This window comes from Stigmatopora argus, chromosome 17, assembly GCF_051989625.1.
Source record: "Stigmatopora argus isolate UIUO_Sarg chromosome 17, RoL_Sarg_1.0, whole genome shotgun sequence".
Taxonomy (NCBI): Eukaryota; Metazoa; Chordata; class Actinopteri; order Syngnathiformes; family Syngnathidae; genus Stigmatopora; species Stigmatopora argus.
The window spans coordinates 5333427-5354922 of record NC_135403.1 but is presented as its reverse complement, the minus strand read 5'-3'; the positions used below and the strand labels follow the sequence as shown (position 1 = coordinate 5354922).

At 38.0% G+C, this 21496-nt stretch overlaps 1 protein-coding gene across 1 annotated transcript in view; it reads left to right on the top strand.

Moving 5' to 3' along the window:
• Window positions 1-21496, top strand: part of ctnnd2a (catenin (cadherin-associated protein), delta 2a) — a 227923-nt gene that overhangs the window by 184480 nt on the left and 21947 nt on the right. The window contains exons 19-21 of the mRNA XM_077624096.1: window positions 858-1008; window positions 15511-15754; window positions 18733-18817. Of these exons, the coding sequence (XP_077480222.1) occupies window positions 858-1008; window positions 15511-15754; window positions 18733-18817 (480 nt within the window). The remainder of the gene's footprint in view (window positions 1-857; window positions 1009-15510; window positions 15755-18732; window positions 18818-21496) is intronic.

The following is a 21496-nucleotide window of genomic DNA, read 5'->3' as shown; positions in this document are numbered from 1 at the left end:
AATAAGAAAACTTAGTCAAAAGTTTACTCTGAGATTAGTATTTTTTTTAAATTTGGTATTAATATGCACCTAAAGGACACACTGTGGACAGAAGGAATCCCTCTGTCCCTCTCATATACCTGTAACTGTCTAGTTTTGGTATGTTGAGTTCCTACAAAGTTTGGTTTAGATCAGTCGGGAGTAGAAAGTCCACTTTAAGGAAATTCTGTTATTTCTATGGTAAGTCATCATTCTCCATTGAAGATTACATGCTGTCCCACCTTAGACTTTCTGTCCTGATCATGATTATTCTTCTGGAATTACACTATACAACTCAAATTTTGCTAGATATCTGTCTAGATCAAACAAAAATAGGATGAAGTTCAAGTTATTTAAAAAAGTCAGTTTGTATTTTACTGATATCAATTCCTCTGCAGATGACCCACAAGTTGGCAGTACTTGAGGTATCTAGGTTTGAGAAATCCATTTAAGTGTAGTACCATGATCGTTACTGGGGCAGGATTGAGTGGTCCCCAAGCTCTAAAGACTTCCCTCCACTTCATATAATTCTCCCTCTTACTATAGGCTCATAAGAGTTTTGAGTCAGTCGTATTACTTCAGGTGCTCAAAATATACAATTTCCCTCTCAAGCATGAGGCTATGATTGCCTCTCACAGGTGTCACTTTGTCTACCTATCTAGACAGTGATCGTTGGTGCTTGTGCTGTGGATGAAAAAATTGTTAAAATTCTGGAAAATTGCCAGTGAAAGACACAGGGTCGGTATTGTTGGTATACTTTTCTAATACCTGAATGTTTGGGTGAACATTATTCTAATCCAACCAAACCAATCAAAAGCTACATTTATTCTGCTTCGCAGTGGTCTGTGTACATTCGGGCAGCAGTTCGTAAAGAGAAAGGACTTCCTATTCTGGTGGAGTTACTGCGAATCGACAATGACAAAGTTGTGTGCGCTGTGGCTACCGCTCTCAGAAATATGGCACTGGACATCCGGAACAAGGAGTTAATTGGTAAGTCTGGATAATTATTTTATTCCATATGTGTTTAAAAAACTTGGTAATTGGCAACGTACAGTATTTTAAGATTTGAGGAGTCAGATCAGTGGTTAAAGCCTATTGAGGTTTGGTTTGGTTTTGTGGACTAGTCAAAACTGTTACCTACTACTGTATCATACAACTACATGATGATAACACGGTTGCCCTTCCAGCAAGATTGTCTGAAATGTGTAACTCTGGCACACAAGAAAAATTCAAATGTTTTGTTTGCTAGGATTTTAGTATATTAAGTAGGTAGATTAGGCCACCGAATGGTATAAAAGTTCACTCGCCTGATGGCGGTATGATAGTGAGTGCATATGACTGGTGACTAGGGTGTACTAGTCTGTCTTTCGCCCGAAATCAGCTAGGTTAGGCTCCAGCAAACCCGCAACCCTTTTGAGGAAGATGAAATTATAGATTGTAGAAATCTGTTACATTTAAATAAATGTTATGGAGTAATCTGGCTAATTCGTGAGTATTGCACCAATATTCAAATAAAAAGAATGAGACAAAGATTTTTGCAATTTTACCCTTCCAGGTTTTTACAATTTCCTCTGATACACAACTTACTAAGACTATTTGCCATTTACTTAAGTGAGGGAAAAGTACAGACTTTTAAAAATGTGACTTGGATGGGTGTTGTTTGCCAGGTGTATCCTATTATATTAATAATGTATAAATAATATAACACTTCCGATCACTTCAAAGACAGAGTCTGTCAGGAAGTTAAATTTCAGATTTAGGACAAACTATTTTATGTTTTTTTTGTCCTAGCTGCAACACTAAGAGACACACAAGCCATAATGGAGAATTGTCTGTTATAATACTTTTGGGGGGGAAGCGCGTATATGCATTTCTGCCTCTGGTATCTTTAATTATTCCAGCTTTTTAGTGGGCTCGGTGGTTTCTATAGCAACTATGCTTCCCTCATTTGCAGGGAAGGATTTCGAGTCTCTTTAGGCTTTGTTGATGAAGTATTAGAGCTGAATAATGTCGATGTCAACCACCACCTTCCCATACAATATTTGCTGGTGGGAGGTAGCAGAAACTCGACATATCACACTGATGTCAAGTTTAAATTCATTTATTGCCCTACTTACTTGCATTTTTTTGTTCCTTTACTTACCAAGTTGCACCAGACTTTATGTAAATATTTAAAAATGTTTTCAATCACTGTGTACTACATCCGCAGGCTGCAGGGGTTGATACTTTTAATGGAGTTAAAACTGGTTAAAAATACATTTGCACCAAATCCAACTGAACCATTTTCTTTTACATAATCAACTTGAAGAATCCATTTAAATTATTGGATTCAAAAATTGCTCCTCTAGTAGCAGTAAAAGAATTGGATGACCTTTTATATTCAGGTTTTTACAATGAGAACAATATATAATCTCTGGAATTTAAAATGCTGGCTAACTGATTCAAATTCTTGAAGGCTGTTGATCAACTTTTGTGTCTTCTTCATAAAGATGGCTTGAAAGAAAAGACTGATGAATGATTTTTTTTTCAAGCTCAAATCCCTAAAATATTAAACAGTATTTGTTGTTCTGTTACAAGAAATCTTTTTTGGTTTGGGAGAATATGATTCCAATCTACTGTTATGCAAATAGAAGTACAGTTCTTTCACTTCTGAACAATCAAGTTTTTATACTTGCTATCAGTTTTGAATGCAGCATAATTCATGGGAAACTGGGGGGACAACAAAATCTGAGTGATGCAAAAAGAGAAGTTTAAGAGCAGGTTGAGATGATTTTTTTTGCTCTCAGCAAGGTGTGACATTATCAGTGTTGACAGCTAGGAGGTAGAGGCCAACACCACCAGCCCCTTCTTGTTTGGCCCTTGTACGCAATCCTTATTTGTACACACTGACTCAAACCTCAAAGTCAAGTTCTGTATCTTCACATCAAGGCAAAAACTATCCTTAGGTGACAAAAATGTTTCACGGAACACATTTATCTGGTCTTCTGCAAAATAAACAAACTCTCACGGCACTGTGCCAAAGTTTGACGTCATCGCCGTTGGGTTTAAAATGTTTTACTACAAATGGACATCTTTTATTGGGTTTGGGTGAGTTGGCTGAGAATAAAAAGGAGCAAGAAAAGAAGATCAAGCAATGGAAACTAAAACCAAAGCTCTGTTTCAACCTTCTTTAACGTAATCTGGTGTCATATTGCTGTCACTTAGCATCGTTCATCTCATCGCTCAGCCTTTTTTGTATCATACCCACAATTTTCCACCTTTCTTTTTGCATTGGATAATATTCCGTAAATCCAATTCAGTAAAAAATAAGTACCATTAACAGCCAGCCAATCCGTCTTTATGATGCTTAACCGTTGACTTAGCGATGGCAATTTGACACACATGAATTGGGAACAATGCTAGGATGCCACGGAGTAGTTACATTATTCCAAATGAAGGCGCTATCTGCTACGCTTTTAATAAACACACGCTGTGCTTGCCACCAAAACAAAGTTAATACTGGATGAAAAACGATTCATTCAAAATCGGAATTAATTCAAAATGCTTAATTAATTCACAGCTTGGATTAATTGTTTTTTGCCTCTTTTGTTTTGCAGAAAACATTCAATACATATACACAGACCAACACTAGAGATTATATTAAAAATGCATCATACATACATATGTGCCAAGTGAAAGGACAAGTCAATCAGCTTGTGTGCTCACATGGTATTTTCTTTCTTTCCATATCACACCACTGTTATTGGCCCTTTCTTTCCTTAACTGACTGTTATTCTTCTTCCAAACATATCATCTTAATTCGACACCCACATATCTCTAACTAATACCATTTCAGACATGAGCTCATAACACATTTTTTATTTTTTTGTCATTCTGTCTGACACTGTTGAGGCTGGCGCCCATGACGTTACCCAGGAAACAGCAGCTACATACCGCGGGGACTGCTCTAAGTGCTTGATTGCAACTCTGTGTGTTTGAGGTCAGACGCTGTGATAGGCAATTGCTAATGAAATAAAATACTCAGAACTGAACCATTGAGGCAAAAGAAAAAAGGGCTTCACATTAAGCTCAGCCATTTTAGTAGCTCCATCAGGTTGCTTCTTGACACTTTTCCATACTTGTGTGTGGAAGCAGAATACTTTTTGATGGCTAGCCAGAAGAAGGCTGAAGATGGTTTGTGCGCTCCAATGGCTGTTTTTGGCATAGCACGCTCACTTTTTGTCTGAATTGAAGTAAATTATTCAGCTTTGTTTCTTTTGTAAGGGTCTTCATTACCAGACCTTGATTTTTATTATGCGATGTTTTCTGAATGACAGAAGAGCTTGCATAAATTAGACATTTCATTAAGCACATGTGCAATGGGTGGTTGATTACCACAAACCTATTAGTTCTATAATATGCAAGATTACAATTCTTAAAATAAATCTCAACTATATAACTTTACGCATGCCGGCCCGGCGACTTGAGTGGTTAGCGTGTCGGCTTCACAGCTCTGGGGTCCTGGGTTCAAATCCAGATCGGTTCACGTGTGGAGTTTGCATGTTCTTCCAGAGCAGGCATGGGTTTTCTCTGGGTACTCCGGTTTCCTTCCACATTCCAAAAACATGCATGGTAGGCTGATTGCACACTCTAAATTGCCCCTAGGTATGAGTGTGAGAGTGAATGGTTGTCCGTCTCCTTGTGCCCTGCAATTGGCTGGTCACCGATTCAGAGTGTCCCCCGCCCTAATGAGGACAAGGCGGTTCAGAAAAGGAATGAAAGGATGAACTTGATGCATTTGCGACATATTGGTATTTGATTGAGCAATCGATGCTTTTCAATCAATTCTGCTATGCATGAAGCAAAGACATTGTATTGATCGAATATAAATGGTTTGAAATATGAGAATGTGGTGTTGAAAAAAAAAACTTCAATAATAATTTAGTTAACGGAGAAAAGAGGCACAAGATCCTGGTTAATGGTTAATAATTTATCTGGGATCAGACCTACCAGTGGCATTTTTGCATTTTGCAGTTGGAGCTATCGCTGCCCCTCTCCAACATCCTAAAACATTCATGTTTTCACTAAGCTTCCCCACAGAAGCCATTTCAGAGCCCGTTTGAAAAGACTTGCCAGTGAAGGGGAAATCATTTCCTAGAACTATTGCCGTGATTTTTGGCAAGTAAAGTTTCCTACCCTCTTGAATCCATCCATTTTCAGTAATGCCGATCCTTTCAAGGGTCATGGATATACGGAGCCACTCTCAGCTAGCTTTTAGTGAAGAACAGGTTAAAGCCTTGACTTGTCGCTAGACTGCGGCAGCCTTGATAAATCATGTTGACAACATGGTAAGAAATCGTGAACATGATCAGTGTCTTCACATATGTGGATGAATATCGACTATTATTCATGACACACTTGAAGGTAATTGGAACCCAGTTATAACTTAAGTAAGGTGTCTCAAGCTAGTCCTTCACAATAATCAATAACCACAAAATTGCCCTCAGTTTCGATGTTCACTTTTCTTACACAAAATTGTCACTTACACACCTTCACTAAACCTGTCTACCAACTTCCAAAATGTCCTAAATGGACTGGGCTGGCACATATAGATAGGCACTTATATTGTATTTTAGGCTACAGATTACAGGCGCCATCTTTGAAAATAAGGCCTTGAGTTTTGAACTCAAGACTTTATTCCAGAGAAATATGTAATATGAGACCACCACTGACAAAAAGTTGTCTTTTATGACGATTTTAAAATATGGAACTGCTATCCTGCTAACATGAACTGCGATTGATGAATAGGGATATAAATGTGTTCATAAGGTACAAAAATATAAGACTAATAAGGCGCTACTGATGAAGAGGGCGAATAGAAAGCAAAAAAAATAAACACTGAAATGGACTAAACGAGGAAGGATTAGAAGGAGGGATTTCAAGAAAACAGAAAAAGTGTCTAATAAGAAATGAGCTGATGTGTGGGAGCAGATTACCAATAAGCCTCAGGTAGCCTTCCTTCTGTCACCTTGGGAGAATAAACACTTGGGACTGAACAAAAGGAGGTTAATGACATCGATTTTGTAGTTGTTGTTGTTTAAATATTTGTTTTGATTGTCTGCTGACCAGTCCAGGGTGAACAACGCCTCATAACTATGTCACGTGGGAAAGGCTGCTGCTCACCTGTTTCCCTTATAAGGAGGCAAGCTGTATAAAATGGATGGAATAATTAGAGAGGGAAAAAATATTTCTGGGTGGCCCGGCAGCTGAGTGGTTAGCACGTCAACATCACATTGGGAGACCTGGGTTCAAATCCAGGTCGGTCCACCTGAGTGGATTTTGCATGTTCTCCCCGGGCCTGCGTGGGTATTCTCCAGGTACTCCAATTTCCTCCCACATTCCAAAGAAATGCATGGTAGGCTGATTGGAAACTCTAAATTGCCCCCAGGTATGAGTTTGAGCGTGAATGTTTGTTTGTCTCCTTGTGCCCTGCGATTGGCTGGCCACCAAGTCAGGGTGTCCCCTGCCTCTGGCCCAAAGTCAGCTAGGATAGGCTCCAGCAAAGCGAAAGCAAATAAAGCGGTTCAGAAAATGAAGTGATATGAGATGAGAAAATATATTTCCAATTATTATTTATCTGTCGCCCCCTATAGTCGAATTGGCTCCCAGCTACATCGAAGGTGTGAGATTTGGTTTGCGTCGCAATATGTTTTGATTATATTATAAAGAATCTGTACACACTTCACATAAACAAACACCGAAAATTTGTTTAAAAAAACGCTGCTTTACACCAATCAACCTGCTTCATTTCAAAACATCTCACTGAGACAATTACCTCCAATTTTTCTTCAACAAAAACTTTCCCTTTTCCTACAGTAAACAATCACATTACCCAATTGTTGGGTAATTTGATTTCAATAAATCAAATCATCCATTATGGCCTTGATGAAGGGGGCATCTCTAGGGACTGCTGCTCAGTAATCAGCACCTCTGTATTCCAGATGATGGAGGCTAAAGCGAGGGTCGTGTAATACAGGTTTATTACAGACGCAAAAAAAAAAAAAAAACACAATACAGACACAGACAAACACAGATTTCACAGCCAGAGAGGATATGCACAAGGACATGGGATTTTTCATCCACCATTGTAGAATTGCCAGTCATGTTGTGCTCTAAAGATGCTACTGAGTAATAAAAAATATATTTTCATTTGCTCTGCAGGCTTCACTTCACTTCCTGTGATTTCCATATCAGCCCTCTTGGGCCACAAGTAAAGCTGTTTCAGGATGTTCCAAACTTGACTCGCTACCTTCTCTAAATTTTGCAACAAAAACTGGAGCTAAAAGGAGCACCAAAAGATTAAGCTTTTATATTTGGTTAATTTTGCAATAACTCTGGGAAATTGTGGCTTTCCCTCACCCTTTCTCTTCATCAAAAATAAATCAAAGTTTCCTTTTGGCTTGGGGTATCATCATGTCCGTCTAAAACACGTACGTGGTTAGTTAATTTGAAGGTGTCGTGCAGATGGCAAATATCTGAATGAGCTAAATGTCTGTCTGTCTGATATTTGCTTTATGCTTTTTTATGCATTAATTAATGCTGTGTATACATTTTACTCATTCAAAGTAAGTTTGCTTTATCTCTTGCAGTTGTATTTCTTCATGCAAAAAGATATTTACAAATGCGAAGCAATTGTACGTACATGTGCAGGAAATGCTTTAAAACAAATCTATAAATATCTATTCATTTCCTAGTCTTTTTTAAGCAAAGCAATTTCTTTCTTTTATTATTACCATGTCTCTTCATTCAGAATCTTGATGAATGAGTTGTTAACTCAATCAGCAGCTCAGTCGATAAATTGTCAGTCATTGGCACAGTCAATTATCTGGCATGCCACTCACTAAATTAGCCGGTCAGTAAGTTAGTCATGCTTTGGGTGAATTATTCAGTCAGCAGTAAAAGCATCAAGTCAAAGCAGTTATGAGAGTATCAATGAGAAAATAGGTCAGTGTTGTCTCAATCGTCCAGTAATGAAAATAGCTCAACTATGTGAGCTAAAAGACAACAACAGTTTAAACAAAACTTGTACTGTGAGACGAGAGATGAGCCAGGACCAATTAACCGGCTACTCACAGCTAATGTTTGGGTATGTTATATACTGTATTTTCACGATTATACAGCGCATCGTATTTTGAGCCACAGTGTCAGTAACAAGTGCTATTTCTGTATTTTAAACACACAAAGGACGCACCGTTTTTATAGACGCAGCCAGTCATGGCAAAACATACACCAGATTAAACATGCACGCTACACCCACACGCTAAAAACACATTTTTAAAAAGGTAACGGAAGCAAAACTGAATTCGGTTGTACTTTATTTAGCCATTTTACAATATACTCACGTCATCATTTAATTTTCGTGACTTGGTCGTAAATCAAAAGTTATGGCGAGCCGTGAAAAAAGCCATCCCGCCGCCTGACATACGCCTCACGTAGCCATAATCTCATGTTGCGGTTCGATATTCATCCATATATTATATATATATATATATATATATATATATATAGTTCGCAGTCTAGCTTTGAATGCTCTGTTGATGCCAACATCTAGCGGCAGGATTTCTTTTGTAAATACAGCCGAAATGAGAAAAATAGTCGGGGGCTGCTTGCCGTAGTTGTGAGAGTGGTAGAGGATGGTGTATCCTATCGATTGATTTATTTTATTTTATCGTGATAACATTTTTAGTATTGGTCCATATATAAAGCACACTGGATTATAAGGCGCCCTGTCTATTTTGGAGAAAATTTAAGACTTGTGGGCCTTATAGTCGTGAAAATACGGTATGTGAATTTATACGTGAGCTATCCATCAATGCTGCATAATAATAGGTTTGTTCTATGCGTGTTTCTGAAAATTAAAGGTGTCATCGGAAAACCCAAGTAAATCACAATCCTCAGCTTTTTCTGGATCACTTTGACTTAGTAGCAGTAAAAAGAAGAGATACATTTGAAAAGGCTGAGGAGAGGGTTTTTGGGGTATCATAGTGATGCATTGGTCTGGGGTGAAACATTTTCTCATCGAAATTAAAAAGAGAACCCCTTTTCAAGTACAGTAAAATGTTAGTGTATTATTCTTTATGTAATTCTAAAGGATTCACGTAAAAAGAGGCACAGTAGTTCTACAAACATGACATTTTATAACTGTTGTAAGGCTATCAGGACTGGAAGCGCTTTATTGTGAGATGTTTGCAACCATTCATATATTCATCTTCCAAATTGCGCGTCCTTGAAAAGGTTGCGGGGGTTGCTGGAGCTTACCTTTGGGCGAAAGGCAGAGTACATCCCAGACTGGTCGCCAGTCAGCCGTAAGGCACACAGAGAGACAATCTACCATCCGCACTCACAATCATATCGCCACCAGCGGGAATCGAGCCCGCGCTTGCCCACACCGAAGTTAGGTGAGTGAACCTCTACAACACGAGGTGGCTTTGTTTGCAACCAGATCAGATTGTGTGCACTTGCACTAAAGGATGAAACACTTGGCTTATCTGTTGATAGCACAGATGCTTTTACACAGAAGGAATTCTTTTATGCAGATTGTGATTCGTATCAGGAAAAAGCAGCCGTTCAAATCTCTACGTTTGCTTAGTGTCAGAAGCAAGTTGCACAAAAAAACATTTCCACATTGTTGTCATTTTATGTCCCAGTCCATCTTCACTCCTAATCACACCACTCTTATAATGTCAACCTTTTCACCAGCCAATCACATTCTGCCAGCCACAGTCAGTCTCTGTATATAGGGCTTTGTACGTGATGAAAGAATTGTCAATTTGTTGTCTGACTTAATAAAACCACACCTGTTTGAAATTACAGTAATCCCTCAATTATCACGGCTTCACTTCCCGCAAATTCACTTACCGCGAATTCACTACTTCGTGATTTTTTTTTTCTGCCATTAATTATCTTTTTTTTTACTTCAGTGCTGAGTCCTAGTAGCAAGAGTGACTTCTATTTACGAGTTTCAGCGTGGATTTCAGAAAAATGTGAACATTCACACTGAAACTTGTAACCAGAAGTTACTCTTGCTACTCGGACTCAGCAATGAAGTTAGATTTTTATTTATTTATTTATTTTTTAAATAGGGGTGACCCTACTTCGTGATTTTTCGATTATCGCAGCCATGTCTGGTCTACATTAACCACGATATTCGAGGGATTACTGTATGCTTTAAAACAACTAGCTCTTGGTTCTGTTTCATGCCATTCATAAATTGTAAGTTAAAGCAACAGCTTTCGCCATCATATATTGCCAGTGGAATATAGAATTTTACAAGACGTTTGTGTCCTTTTAAATGAAAAGGAACGGTTACCGTGGATACCAGAATCATTAAAGACATTTCAAACCATTTCATAAGATTAGTGTGTTTGTCCAGGAACCCAACACTTTGAGTCAGTCAGTTTTTGAACCACCGGGACATACAAGTTCAAACAAATCTATTCCACCCCCCACTCAATTTGTCTTTTTCTCTTTTGCTTTCTGTGCTTGCTAAGATTTTAGTCACACTGAATCAAAGTATTCTCTGTCACATTCCTACTATATTGAAATTCAGACTAAAGATAATAATTAACAAATCCATTTTACTCAAAGTGGATTTCAAGGTTTTCCCCTTGTATTTCAACTGAAAGTGAATGCTACAAATGACTACAATTGAGCAAGTTAATAGGACAAACGATACAAACACTTATAGTTCCTGGAGGTCATTTTATCGATTTTCTTCAAAATACATGAAATCTGTTCGAAAACAAGTGCTGAAAACATGGACACAAGCGAAGAATAAGTGAGTTCTGATTCGATGAGAAAGTCTCTTGGTCTGATTTTTAAGGTTTTTGTTTTACATTCATTCACACGAATTGTCACAGATTTTCAATGCATCTGAAGTGGCAGCATCATCATGACGACATTTTGACAAAGTAGTGGCAACCCAAATATCCTTATTCCAGTTTTTTTTGTTAACTGGGTTAACCTATTTTACATCACCTGAGGGGACGGTTTAAGGTCTCACTCACTTTCTTTATTCCTCAAGACACTATGTAAAATTGTTACTCCCGCCGTTATTCAGGGATTCATGGTTATGTATGTGCTAGGGATCAATCTTTTTTAATCAATTTAATTATTTTTTTCAGGCTGAAGGCCTGTCAAATTCCATTATGTTGTTGTGTAACTGTTTACACAGTCATTTTAATAATTACACTGTTATTTGTGGCTGGATTACAATAAGAAGTTTGTATGTGTTTTGTAGGGATGTAATTATTTAAATGGTTTATTATTAATGGTAAATTAGTTTATAGATGAGGTTGATAACCGATATTGGAGCGGGTATTCATTCGCAAAAAAAGATAAATATAAATATATTTTTGTGTGTTTGTGTACACATATATTATATATACACACACACTACATATTATATATAGTTTCCATGCAGGGTTAAAGCCAAATTTTGTAAATGATGTCATTTGCATCATGTGGTTCTCTTAGCTTGATTATGTTGGAGTGCATTACACTTTGGACGGCAATATTACAGTTAATTGCAAGCCTGTAGCATCCAGGGCTGAAAATACAAAGTATGTTCACTATTGTCACTTTGATGCAAGGTCCTGTTGGTTTTGGATTGCTTGGATGCACAATATTATAATATGGAACCTGGTCAGCCTTTTAATGAGCAGCATTAACACGCAAGATTCATGTTAAATTCCTCATTGAATATTTGAACTCACATGCCGTGTCCATTTTACGTCTTTTACATGCCTTCATATGCTCTTCCACAATGACTTTTCCTATCAAACTGTATCTCCGGCACCTCCCTAATTACTTCAACAGCTCATCTTTTGAATGTCATTTCGTTCTCTGTCTACTCATGTGCCAGCCTATTCACTGAAATATCACAAGGCGGCCCCTTTTATTGCATTCAAAGCATGAGCGTTAATGCAGCTGTGTGAGAGGATTTACAGTGAGCCCTCTCAGGGCAAAGCTTTATGGAGTTATCCAAGCACTCACTCGCTGTGCAAGACATTTGCTTTATTGCTTAGACACTCAAAGGATCTGTTAACTTGTTAAATTTCCATCACAGCACTTTCTGATTTAAGTCCATTGAATTATTGCAAAGTCAAAGTGTGTAAGTAGACAGCATCATTAACACCTAAGTGTTGTTGGTACTTTGGATTTCTGAAAAACTTTTTGGAAACATTCAAATTCCACATTGAAATCACAGTTAATCTTTTATTTATTTCACCAAAAATACACTTTCTGGTAGTCTGTAGCTTAACTCAATGCAAAAGGGTACTATATAGAAGCCTATTCACATTCCGGATATCGATATGATTGCAAAATATCATAATTTGGCCATTCGCATAATTTCACATTCATTATTCCACCAATAATCTGGATAATAATGTTTTGATCTCGTTTTAAATTATTGTTTTTGATTTTTTTTTTTAAAAAGAAAAATAAGAGCAGATTTTCTTTTAAAAACACAAAATTTGGGATATCACTGTCTTCAAAATTAACCAATACCTTTCAAATGAATGTCGGGCCACACGTTTCATTATTAAAGTAATTATGATTGACTTGAAATAAAGTCAAATCTATTTTAGCAGGATTTTCCTGACAGTTTTGTATCACCGCTTACAGGAAAAGCCATGATCGGCGAAGGGCTTCCACAGCATCAGAAGGATTTCATTTTTTATTTAAGGGTAAAAATGAGGAAGGAAAACTAAAAACCCCATCTGGGGGGAAAAAAGAAGAAATCTTGAGAAGGGCGCAAACATGTACGATCTCCTTGAGTATAAACATGAAACTGGAGTGTAAAAACAAGTCTTGAGACAAGATTTAAAGTAGTGAATCAACAATGCTTTCCACCCTATGGAAATTTTTGTACCTTTCTGATTCATGAAAAGTTCAGCAAGGTGCAAGGTTATATTTCAGAATGGAATTTTTGCTACCACTAAGGAACCAGGAAGGTGTTATGCCATGTATACTAATTTGGGTATTGCTAGCATCGGAGAAAAATTATCAAACTTTCTCATTCCAACAAGTCTAGCTGCAGTATTTTGTACTAAGTGGACGTTTCAATGTAGGACACGGGGAGACCAGAAGAAAGCACGTTGCAATCGGTAATGTAACACATGCATGAACTATGGTATCTGTGTCACGGTACCCGGACATTTCGTCAACGGACACTTCGTCGACGGACACTTCGTCAACGGACGTTTCGTCGAGCACTCATTTAACCCATTGGCTGCCATTGACGGCGGTAGACGTCTGATTCATGTTGACTGTGAGGTGCAGATGAACCTTCCTTCTCTCAATCCTAAAAAAATGAGTACTCGCAGCCAGTCTTCCCAGTTTGAATTGGGGGTCTATCACTGTCATGACATGCATGAGATAATTGGTATGAAAAAGAATCAACCCTCGAGTGTTTTTATTCATTTTAATTGTATACATTATCAATACCGTACCAATACCACATTTTTAAGATAAAGATCAAGGATTTTATTTGGAGAATTTCAATGTCATTCTCCCCGTGCCTGTGTGGGCTTTCTTTGTGTACTCAGGCTTCCTCACACATAAAACATGCGTGGTCGCCTGAATCAAAATTTCAAATTCCTCATAGTTGTAAGTGTGGAAGATAGATATTGTTGTGCCATATGATTGGCTGGTTACCAATTTACGTTGTATACCAACAGTGTTTGCTCAAAGTCGTTTGGAATTTCAGAAGACCCATTCTGTGGCTTGCCAGGGATCGCTTAATACAATACCTTCATCGATCAAATTCATAACATCCATTCTGGCTCTATATGCATATGCTCAGTATTCTATTTGTCATAAAAAATATATATATAAATAAATATTTTTTTAAAGAATCGTTGTTGACTGAGAAGTGCTGATACTGAAGGTGGAAGTATGAAACCATAGTGGAAATCGTACCCCTGAGTCACTGAAGCGTAATCTCGAGATGATGGTAGTGGCATCATTGGTTTGGGGCTATAATGCTCCCTTGGGCAGATTGATCCATGATATAGTAAACATAAAATCAAGGGTGCAAGACCCGATCCCATTCAACGATGTGCACCAGGCTAATAAAAGGTCCAATTTAATTACACTCAGAGAACAACAGTCATGACACTATCATAAACTGGCTTGAAAGGGTAATAACACTTAATGGCATCTGAATGTTTAAATGTTTACACTTTATTTGAACTCAGAAAAATCAATCATGATACTGTCATAAACTGATTTGACAGTGTAATTACACTTAATGAAAAGTTTCCACTGGGTTGATATTAGATGAGACAATGGGCAGACGCGCTACTCACTTATTCGCTAGCTTTTTTGAGGCATGACAAATGGATCGGAGTGGTAATTTTTCCTTTGCTATTGTCAAGTTGTATTGACAAAGACATCTCAAACAATGTCCAGTTTGTATCAAAAGTGACATAATTCATGTGTCAAGTTGTCATGAGATAAGCAGTGTCAACCTTTCATCAAAAGTAACAATTATTGTCAAATTTTCATAAAAGAACTAATGTCAACTTTGCATCAAAATAACAAATAATAAGCCATGTTGTTATGACACAGGTTGTCATGACGATGACACCAAAAGTGGCATAATTTACTGGGTGACAGGTAATGACATCATGTCATATGAATTCATCAATGTTCATGACAGTGTCATTATTTTGAAGGACTTGTGACTTGTGGCCGCAACTTCCTGAAACATATTTGGCAGGTTTCTAATATCAATTTGTTGTTGAGTTTGGACACATTCTTATTTAGACATTATATGCAGTTCGGATAATGATCTTTATCTGCAATTGAAAATATAGTGGTTTAAAAAAGTGCCAAGGCATAATGCAGTACTTCATCTATCTCGGGGTCAAGATGCAAAAAGTTAAAAGGATGTCCTTTTACGTCCTCGACAAGACACGCCACCAGAATACTGCAATCAGACAAGTTAGTTACTTTAAAGGCATGTCTAATTGTTTTTTTTTCAGCAAAATAGTAAATGCTTATGTTGTTATTGTGTATATTTCCAAGTTTCTGCATATAACAGTAAATACTAAATAATAGAGGGCCTAGTACTGTATCCCTGAGGGACTCCCTGAGTAATATTAAACTTCAAAAGTTACAGTGCCATCCACTTAGTGAAAGTATGAGTTTTTAATGTAACTCGTAAACTCTGAACACTTCCTCTGATATAAGCATACATGTTTTGTGCAAGCAGAATATTTAAGTATTTAAAGATGTTTTTCATTTGTGTTATGGAGCTTTAATGTCATTCTCAGAGTGAAAATACATTTCAGATTATTTTGTCACTGTTGGTTTAATTTTTTAAATTAGACCAGATTAAGGAAACACTGATGTGTTGCGTTGAGAATATTGAGGTGTCAAATTATGTTTTGTTTTTGTAGTTCCCTTTTGAAATTACCTTTTGGAAATGTTTTTTTATGTTTACAGGTAAATACGCAATGCGAGATTTAATCCATCGTCTTCCAGGCAGCAGTAGTAACAACAACGCCACCAGCGGTGGAACTTCTGGTACTACAAGTCCACCCAGCAAGGCCATGTCTGATGACACAGTCACTGCCATCTGCTGCGCACTTCATGAAGTTATCACCAAGAATATGGAGAATGCCAAAGCCCTCCGCGATTCTGGCGGCATAGAAAAACTGATCGGCATTGCTCGCAGTAAAGGAGACAAGTGAGTGTTACTCCCGAGATGGTCATTTTTGTATTTTGTAAATTTAAAAACCCTAGCGACCAATGGTCTTACAGTATATTTTGGGGTGGAAATGATACAAGTAATAAAATATTACACTACATTAGAAACTTTGTGTTTGACAGAATATAGATTTTGATTGGTACAGTAACAGAGACACACCTGATGTTCCTATTCACTCTAAAAGCAAGACACAAAGTAGAAAAAGGTGCTCATTAATCATAAAGAAATGTAAAAAAAAAACATAGCCCTGCAAATATATATAGCTACAATTTATTAATTTTGGACAGTTTAATTAGCAAGTTCATATTGGTGTATCACAATTATGATGGACAAGGCAATATTTCGGAAGTAAAACTAAAATATTTGACAGATGTGCAAAAAGCACGAAAATAAATAGATTTTTTTTCATGCTTTTTGCACATCTTCCATCAGTCAAATATTTTAGTTTTACTTCTGAAATATTGCCCTGTTCATCATAATTGTGATACACCAATATGAACTTGCTGATTCAAAAAGTCAAAAATTTATAAATTGTAACTATATATATTTGCAGGGCTGTTTTTTTTCAAGAATGCATCTGGTTCTGAACGCAGTTGAACAACCCAAAAATAAATAAATAATATTCAGTAGAGCTTTCACTTGTCAAAATAACAGCTTCTAACATTCTTTGTATAAATACCAAAGTAGATTTTAAGCAACTATGTAGGCCATTGTTATGGTGAATTATGCAGCTATGTTGCGACTTTTGTGACTGATTGTTGAACATTATTCTCAACAATCTGTTGGCCGTGAGTGGAATTCATGTGACCCTGATTTTTATGGCCACACAGACCCACAGCATAATGGATATTGGGTACCTACATTAATTTCATTGTTGTTTTCTATCATGAATAATGTATTCTAAGACACCAATCATGCAACATTTCATAATAATAGCATTATTTAAGATCGAAAAATTAACGGAGGTAGATCATTTACAGTAAAGTCAAGAAAAAACACAAAGATCTGTTTAAAAAGAGACAAATACACATTAAAAGTCAGTGATGGCATGATTCTGAGTGTGAATGTTTGTCTGTCTCTCTGTATGCTCGCTCTACAGTTGACTGGTGACCAGTCTAGAGTGAGGTGTGCCTTTCGCTAAAATCAGCTGGGATAGGCTTGAGCTTAAATGACTATTTCCAAATCATTTAAAATAACTGAGGGGGGAGTAAAGAGTTCAAGTTTATCCAAAAGTACTAGATAAAATATGCACATCCTTTGACTCTATTTTATTACAATATGTACAATAGACTGACACCTACAATACACAATACACTGTCACATATCTCTTGTAAAGATAATTATCATTTATGCAGTCTGGTTCTCCTTGAATGGCAATAACTAGATTTATAAACGCTCAGTAGACTAAATAGGGCGTTCTTCTTCGCTCCTATGGCAACCAGCAAGTATGGGATGAATAAAGTCTAATCTAAGTCAAGTGTTGCCAACGGTGACATAAACCAGATGTTAAACGATACATTATTGTTAAGCGTGCGGAGAGAAAAAGAAGAACAAACCATTCACAGAACTTGTTCAGGCCATCATTACAGAGCCATGGGTTGGAACGAAAATCTGCACCCCTTTGTGGAATTAATTGCCCATGTCTGCTCTAGTGACTAGAGCAGGAGTGGGCAAATTATTCCACAAAGGGCCAAAGTGGCTGAAGGTTTACATTCCAACCCATAAGACACCTTTTCACCAATATAGTGTCCTACAAGTGCAATCCATGCATTGCAGTCAGGTGCTTATTGTTTTCTGCAGAAAACTCATTGGTTAAACTGTCTGGGCTGGATCGGTTCAGAAAAAAATCTGCACCCACAGCAGCCCTCGAGAACCGGTTTGCCCACCCTTGTACTAGAGTGTAGCATTCCTCCAGACTAGAGTATAGTCTACCCAATTTACAGGCATCTAGCAGTGGGACAATAAGTATGCCCACACCTGCTCGACACCTCTCACCGGAAGCGACTCCAGAGTGTCCAACCCCCCCCTTCTGAGGAGTGGTACCAGAGACCGAGCTGTGCTTAGAGGTGAGCCCGACTTACATTGAGCTGGAAGTTCTCAACCTCACGCACTAGCTCAGGCTTTTTCCCAACCAGAGAGGTAACATTCCATATCCCAAGAGCCAGTTTCTGCAGGAAACCAGGAATCAGACCACCAAGAACCCCTCCTTTGGCTTCCACCCAACTGTCATTCCACCCGACCTTTTTGTCCCCTCCCACAGGTGGTAAACCCATGGGAAGGCCTTCCATACTTCAATAAAAAATAGCTTTTGCCTCACCCCTAGAAATGTTTTTATCCTCATTACTAGCTACAAAAAATCTGCCCTGTAGCTTAAGTAAGTACGGCTAATACATGCATCCTATGTCTGTTGGAAAATAAAAAACTGTTGTAATTTAAAAACAAAAATAGGTTAAAAACACTAGGGCTCATTTATATTCCATACAGCAACAAGTCCTAATCACGTTTTAGGTACAAGTGGTCAATATCATGCCTTTTTGTTTTGATGCAAACCCAAACCTATCAACTGATTCAAAAAGAAAAAAGAAATTTACATTCAGTGTTAAAGCACATTTTTGCAATCTTTAAGAGGTAGGAGGGTGTTATTTACAATCAGAGTACTTTGAGTATTTTGCAAGCATTTCTCATTGCTTTTGAGTGGATTCCTTCTGGAGTTATTGCACAAAAAACTGGTCACGGAAGGGCAACATGTATGCCAGGGAGGTATTTACAAGGAAGGGACTGTTTAACTCTTGGAAATTTGATGTAGGGGGAATCACTCTACTTAAAAGGGAAATGGTTCTCGGACTTTTAAAGAGCCGACAACCTCTACACATCTTGCCAAGGTGATATTGACGGGAACTGGTATAACAGTTTGGAATGATGCAGTGGGGAAGTAACAATGTGCTATCTTCTCTCAGACACTCTGCCAAGGTGGTGAAGGCGGCCTCACAAGTTCTCAGCAGCATGTGGCAGTACAGGGATTTGCGTTCCCTCTACAAGAAGGTATTACACTACTTTCATGAAGGCATACTCTATCTACAGCAGTGGTCTTCAACCTTTTTCTCACCGCCGACCGGTCAAGCTTCTCCTATTTTCTTGCAGCACGGGGGGGCGCATGACAACTAAAGGCATAAGCGGGGGAGAGGGGTAACGGTAGAAGTCTACAACAGCTAAGACAGAGATGGGGACCGCAACACAACAGCAAAGGAAAACAAATGATGAGCACAAAGGCATTTATTTATTATCATCACGACTTGTCTCATTTCGAGTAGGAGAGAGGGATTGAAACGGCTGTTCTATTTTTGGCGAAAAAGTGTTATGAAAGCCACTTTTCAAGCGTCAAAAGCTCAGAAGAGACCAAGAAAACATGTGTAATGGCCCTACTAACATACACAATGAAATTGACATACGTTGTGCCGCCAGCCTTATGAATAGCACATTACACTTATATTTCATTGTTGTCTGGGAAATATGCAACTTTTCTCATTTCAAGTAGCAAGGGAATGCAAGACTGAAACAGGTGTAGTCGTTTTAGCAGAAATGTGTTGTGAGTAACACTTTTCAAACATCCCAAAGCTCGGGAAGCCTCAAGAAAACTACCATCATACACATTGAATGCACACACAATCTAAGGTCTATTAACTGGTGCAGCAAGGATGTAGGACGCATGAGACCGTGTATGCGAGTGCAAGTGCAGCAGTGTTGACAGATTGTTGTGGAACCCATCAGAATAGGTGGGTTATATTTTCCGTATTCTTGGTCTGGAGTCTGATCTGGCAACCCGGAGGTCCAGCGTGTCATTGGCTCATGATCGTCACACTTGATTCTTGACGGTGCCCGTGTGCGTGAGGTTTAAAACGTTATTTATTTTTCTGGTGGACCGGAACCAAATGCCTTGCGGACTAGTACTGGTGCGCCCACCAGTGGTTGGGCACCCGTGATCTACAGTACCATTCATTCATCTTCCGTACCGTGTATCCTCGCAAGGGTTGCGGGGGATGCTGGACCCTGTCCTAGTGGAGTTCGGGCAAAAGGCTTACTCCATCCAAGACTGGTTGCCAGTCAGCCGTAGAGCACATTTACAGTATTAATTATGCATGTTCCTTGAACCTTTGTTGACGATCAATGTTTTTTCTTCTAGGAATTATGAACCATTATTACTCTACAGGAAAATCATTACTGTTTATTATGTTTATTCCGAGCTATTATGTGTGGTGGTTTTTTTCTTATTTGTACATACATTTACAAAAGCAAACTTGAATATTTCTGTATAGAAGTTTGTTAATGTATATATTTTTTTATTTTGTTTTTATTATTATTTATTTATAACAGTGATGAACATTTTGGGTTTTTGTTAATTCAGTGTGGGTTTTTTTGCGACTTGAAGTGAGACGCCTGAACACAAAATATGTCAACATGTGTTGTGTGTTGGAGTGGTTAGCATGTCCGCCTCACAGCTCTGGTGTAATGGGTTCAAATCTAGGTCGGTCCACCTGTGTGGAGTTTTCTCTGGGTACTCCGGTTTCCTCCCACATTCCATGCCCTCGCCTCTGGCCCAAAGTCCACTGAGATAGGCTCCAGCACCCCTAGTGAGGATAAAGCGGTTCAGAAAATGAATGAATGAATGTGTTGATTGTTAACAAAAGTACTAAATATGGGGTCTTCATCTCAGTTATCATACTTTTGCGGCAATTACAAGGATTTTATGTTACTGGAGTTAGCATCTTTTTCAACCTCATAGCTTCACATGTAAGTGGTTTTGTCGAACAAAACAAGAGTTTTTTCCTATTATTGACGTCTCGTTCGATGTGTATGGATGAGCATTGAAACTACTGACGCATCACAAACATAGGCATTTTATATATAGATACGAAAGAGGCTGGGTACCAATTTAAACATATTGGAATTTGACTGTTAACATTGTGTGAAAAATTAGATATGGGTTGCATATGTTTTAAGAAATCTGAATAGGGCTGCAGTAGAAACATACAGTGAGCCATTAATTTCCCAAATCCCTCCTATCATCAAATGTAGTGGCTCATTAATAAGTCTATTAGTTTATTCCTCATATTCAGTCTTTTGAGATTTGTTTTTTAAAGTTTCCTCTGAGTACATCTATGTACAGTTTGTGTATGTTTGTCGTCCAATTTATTTTTTTCAAGCAACAGTTACGAGGACTAAGTAAAGTTTATCACTTCCTTCAGCAAGGAGTAGAACAGCAGAAGCTGTGGATATTAGTTGGATGAGGGCCCATAAATAAACAGCAAATGCGTAAGGAGAGTACATATCTGAGATGACTTGGAAGATCAGTGGTGCAGCAGTCATTAATAAACCAAAGCTTAAATCTGTTTCTAGCAACACTGGTGCTTGCCTTACTGATAAATCATGTATAGAAGTCTCCAGTGTGCTTTCAAACTCCGCTTGTACCCGAATTCATTTGGTTTCTACGATTTCTATGTCCTCATTCTATGTTTACGCTCCAGCTTTACTTCTTTGGAGCAATGACCCTAGTTGGTTATCCATTCCAACAACAAATGTTCAGTATTGTTCAGTCAGGGGCTGACAAGAAAAAAACAGATTTACAACATTTTCTTGATTGGACCAACAGGATTTAATGATCCCACATATAAATGCACAAAAGACTCAATTTTTACGGTGCATTTTACAGTTTGCCTCATTTCA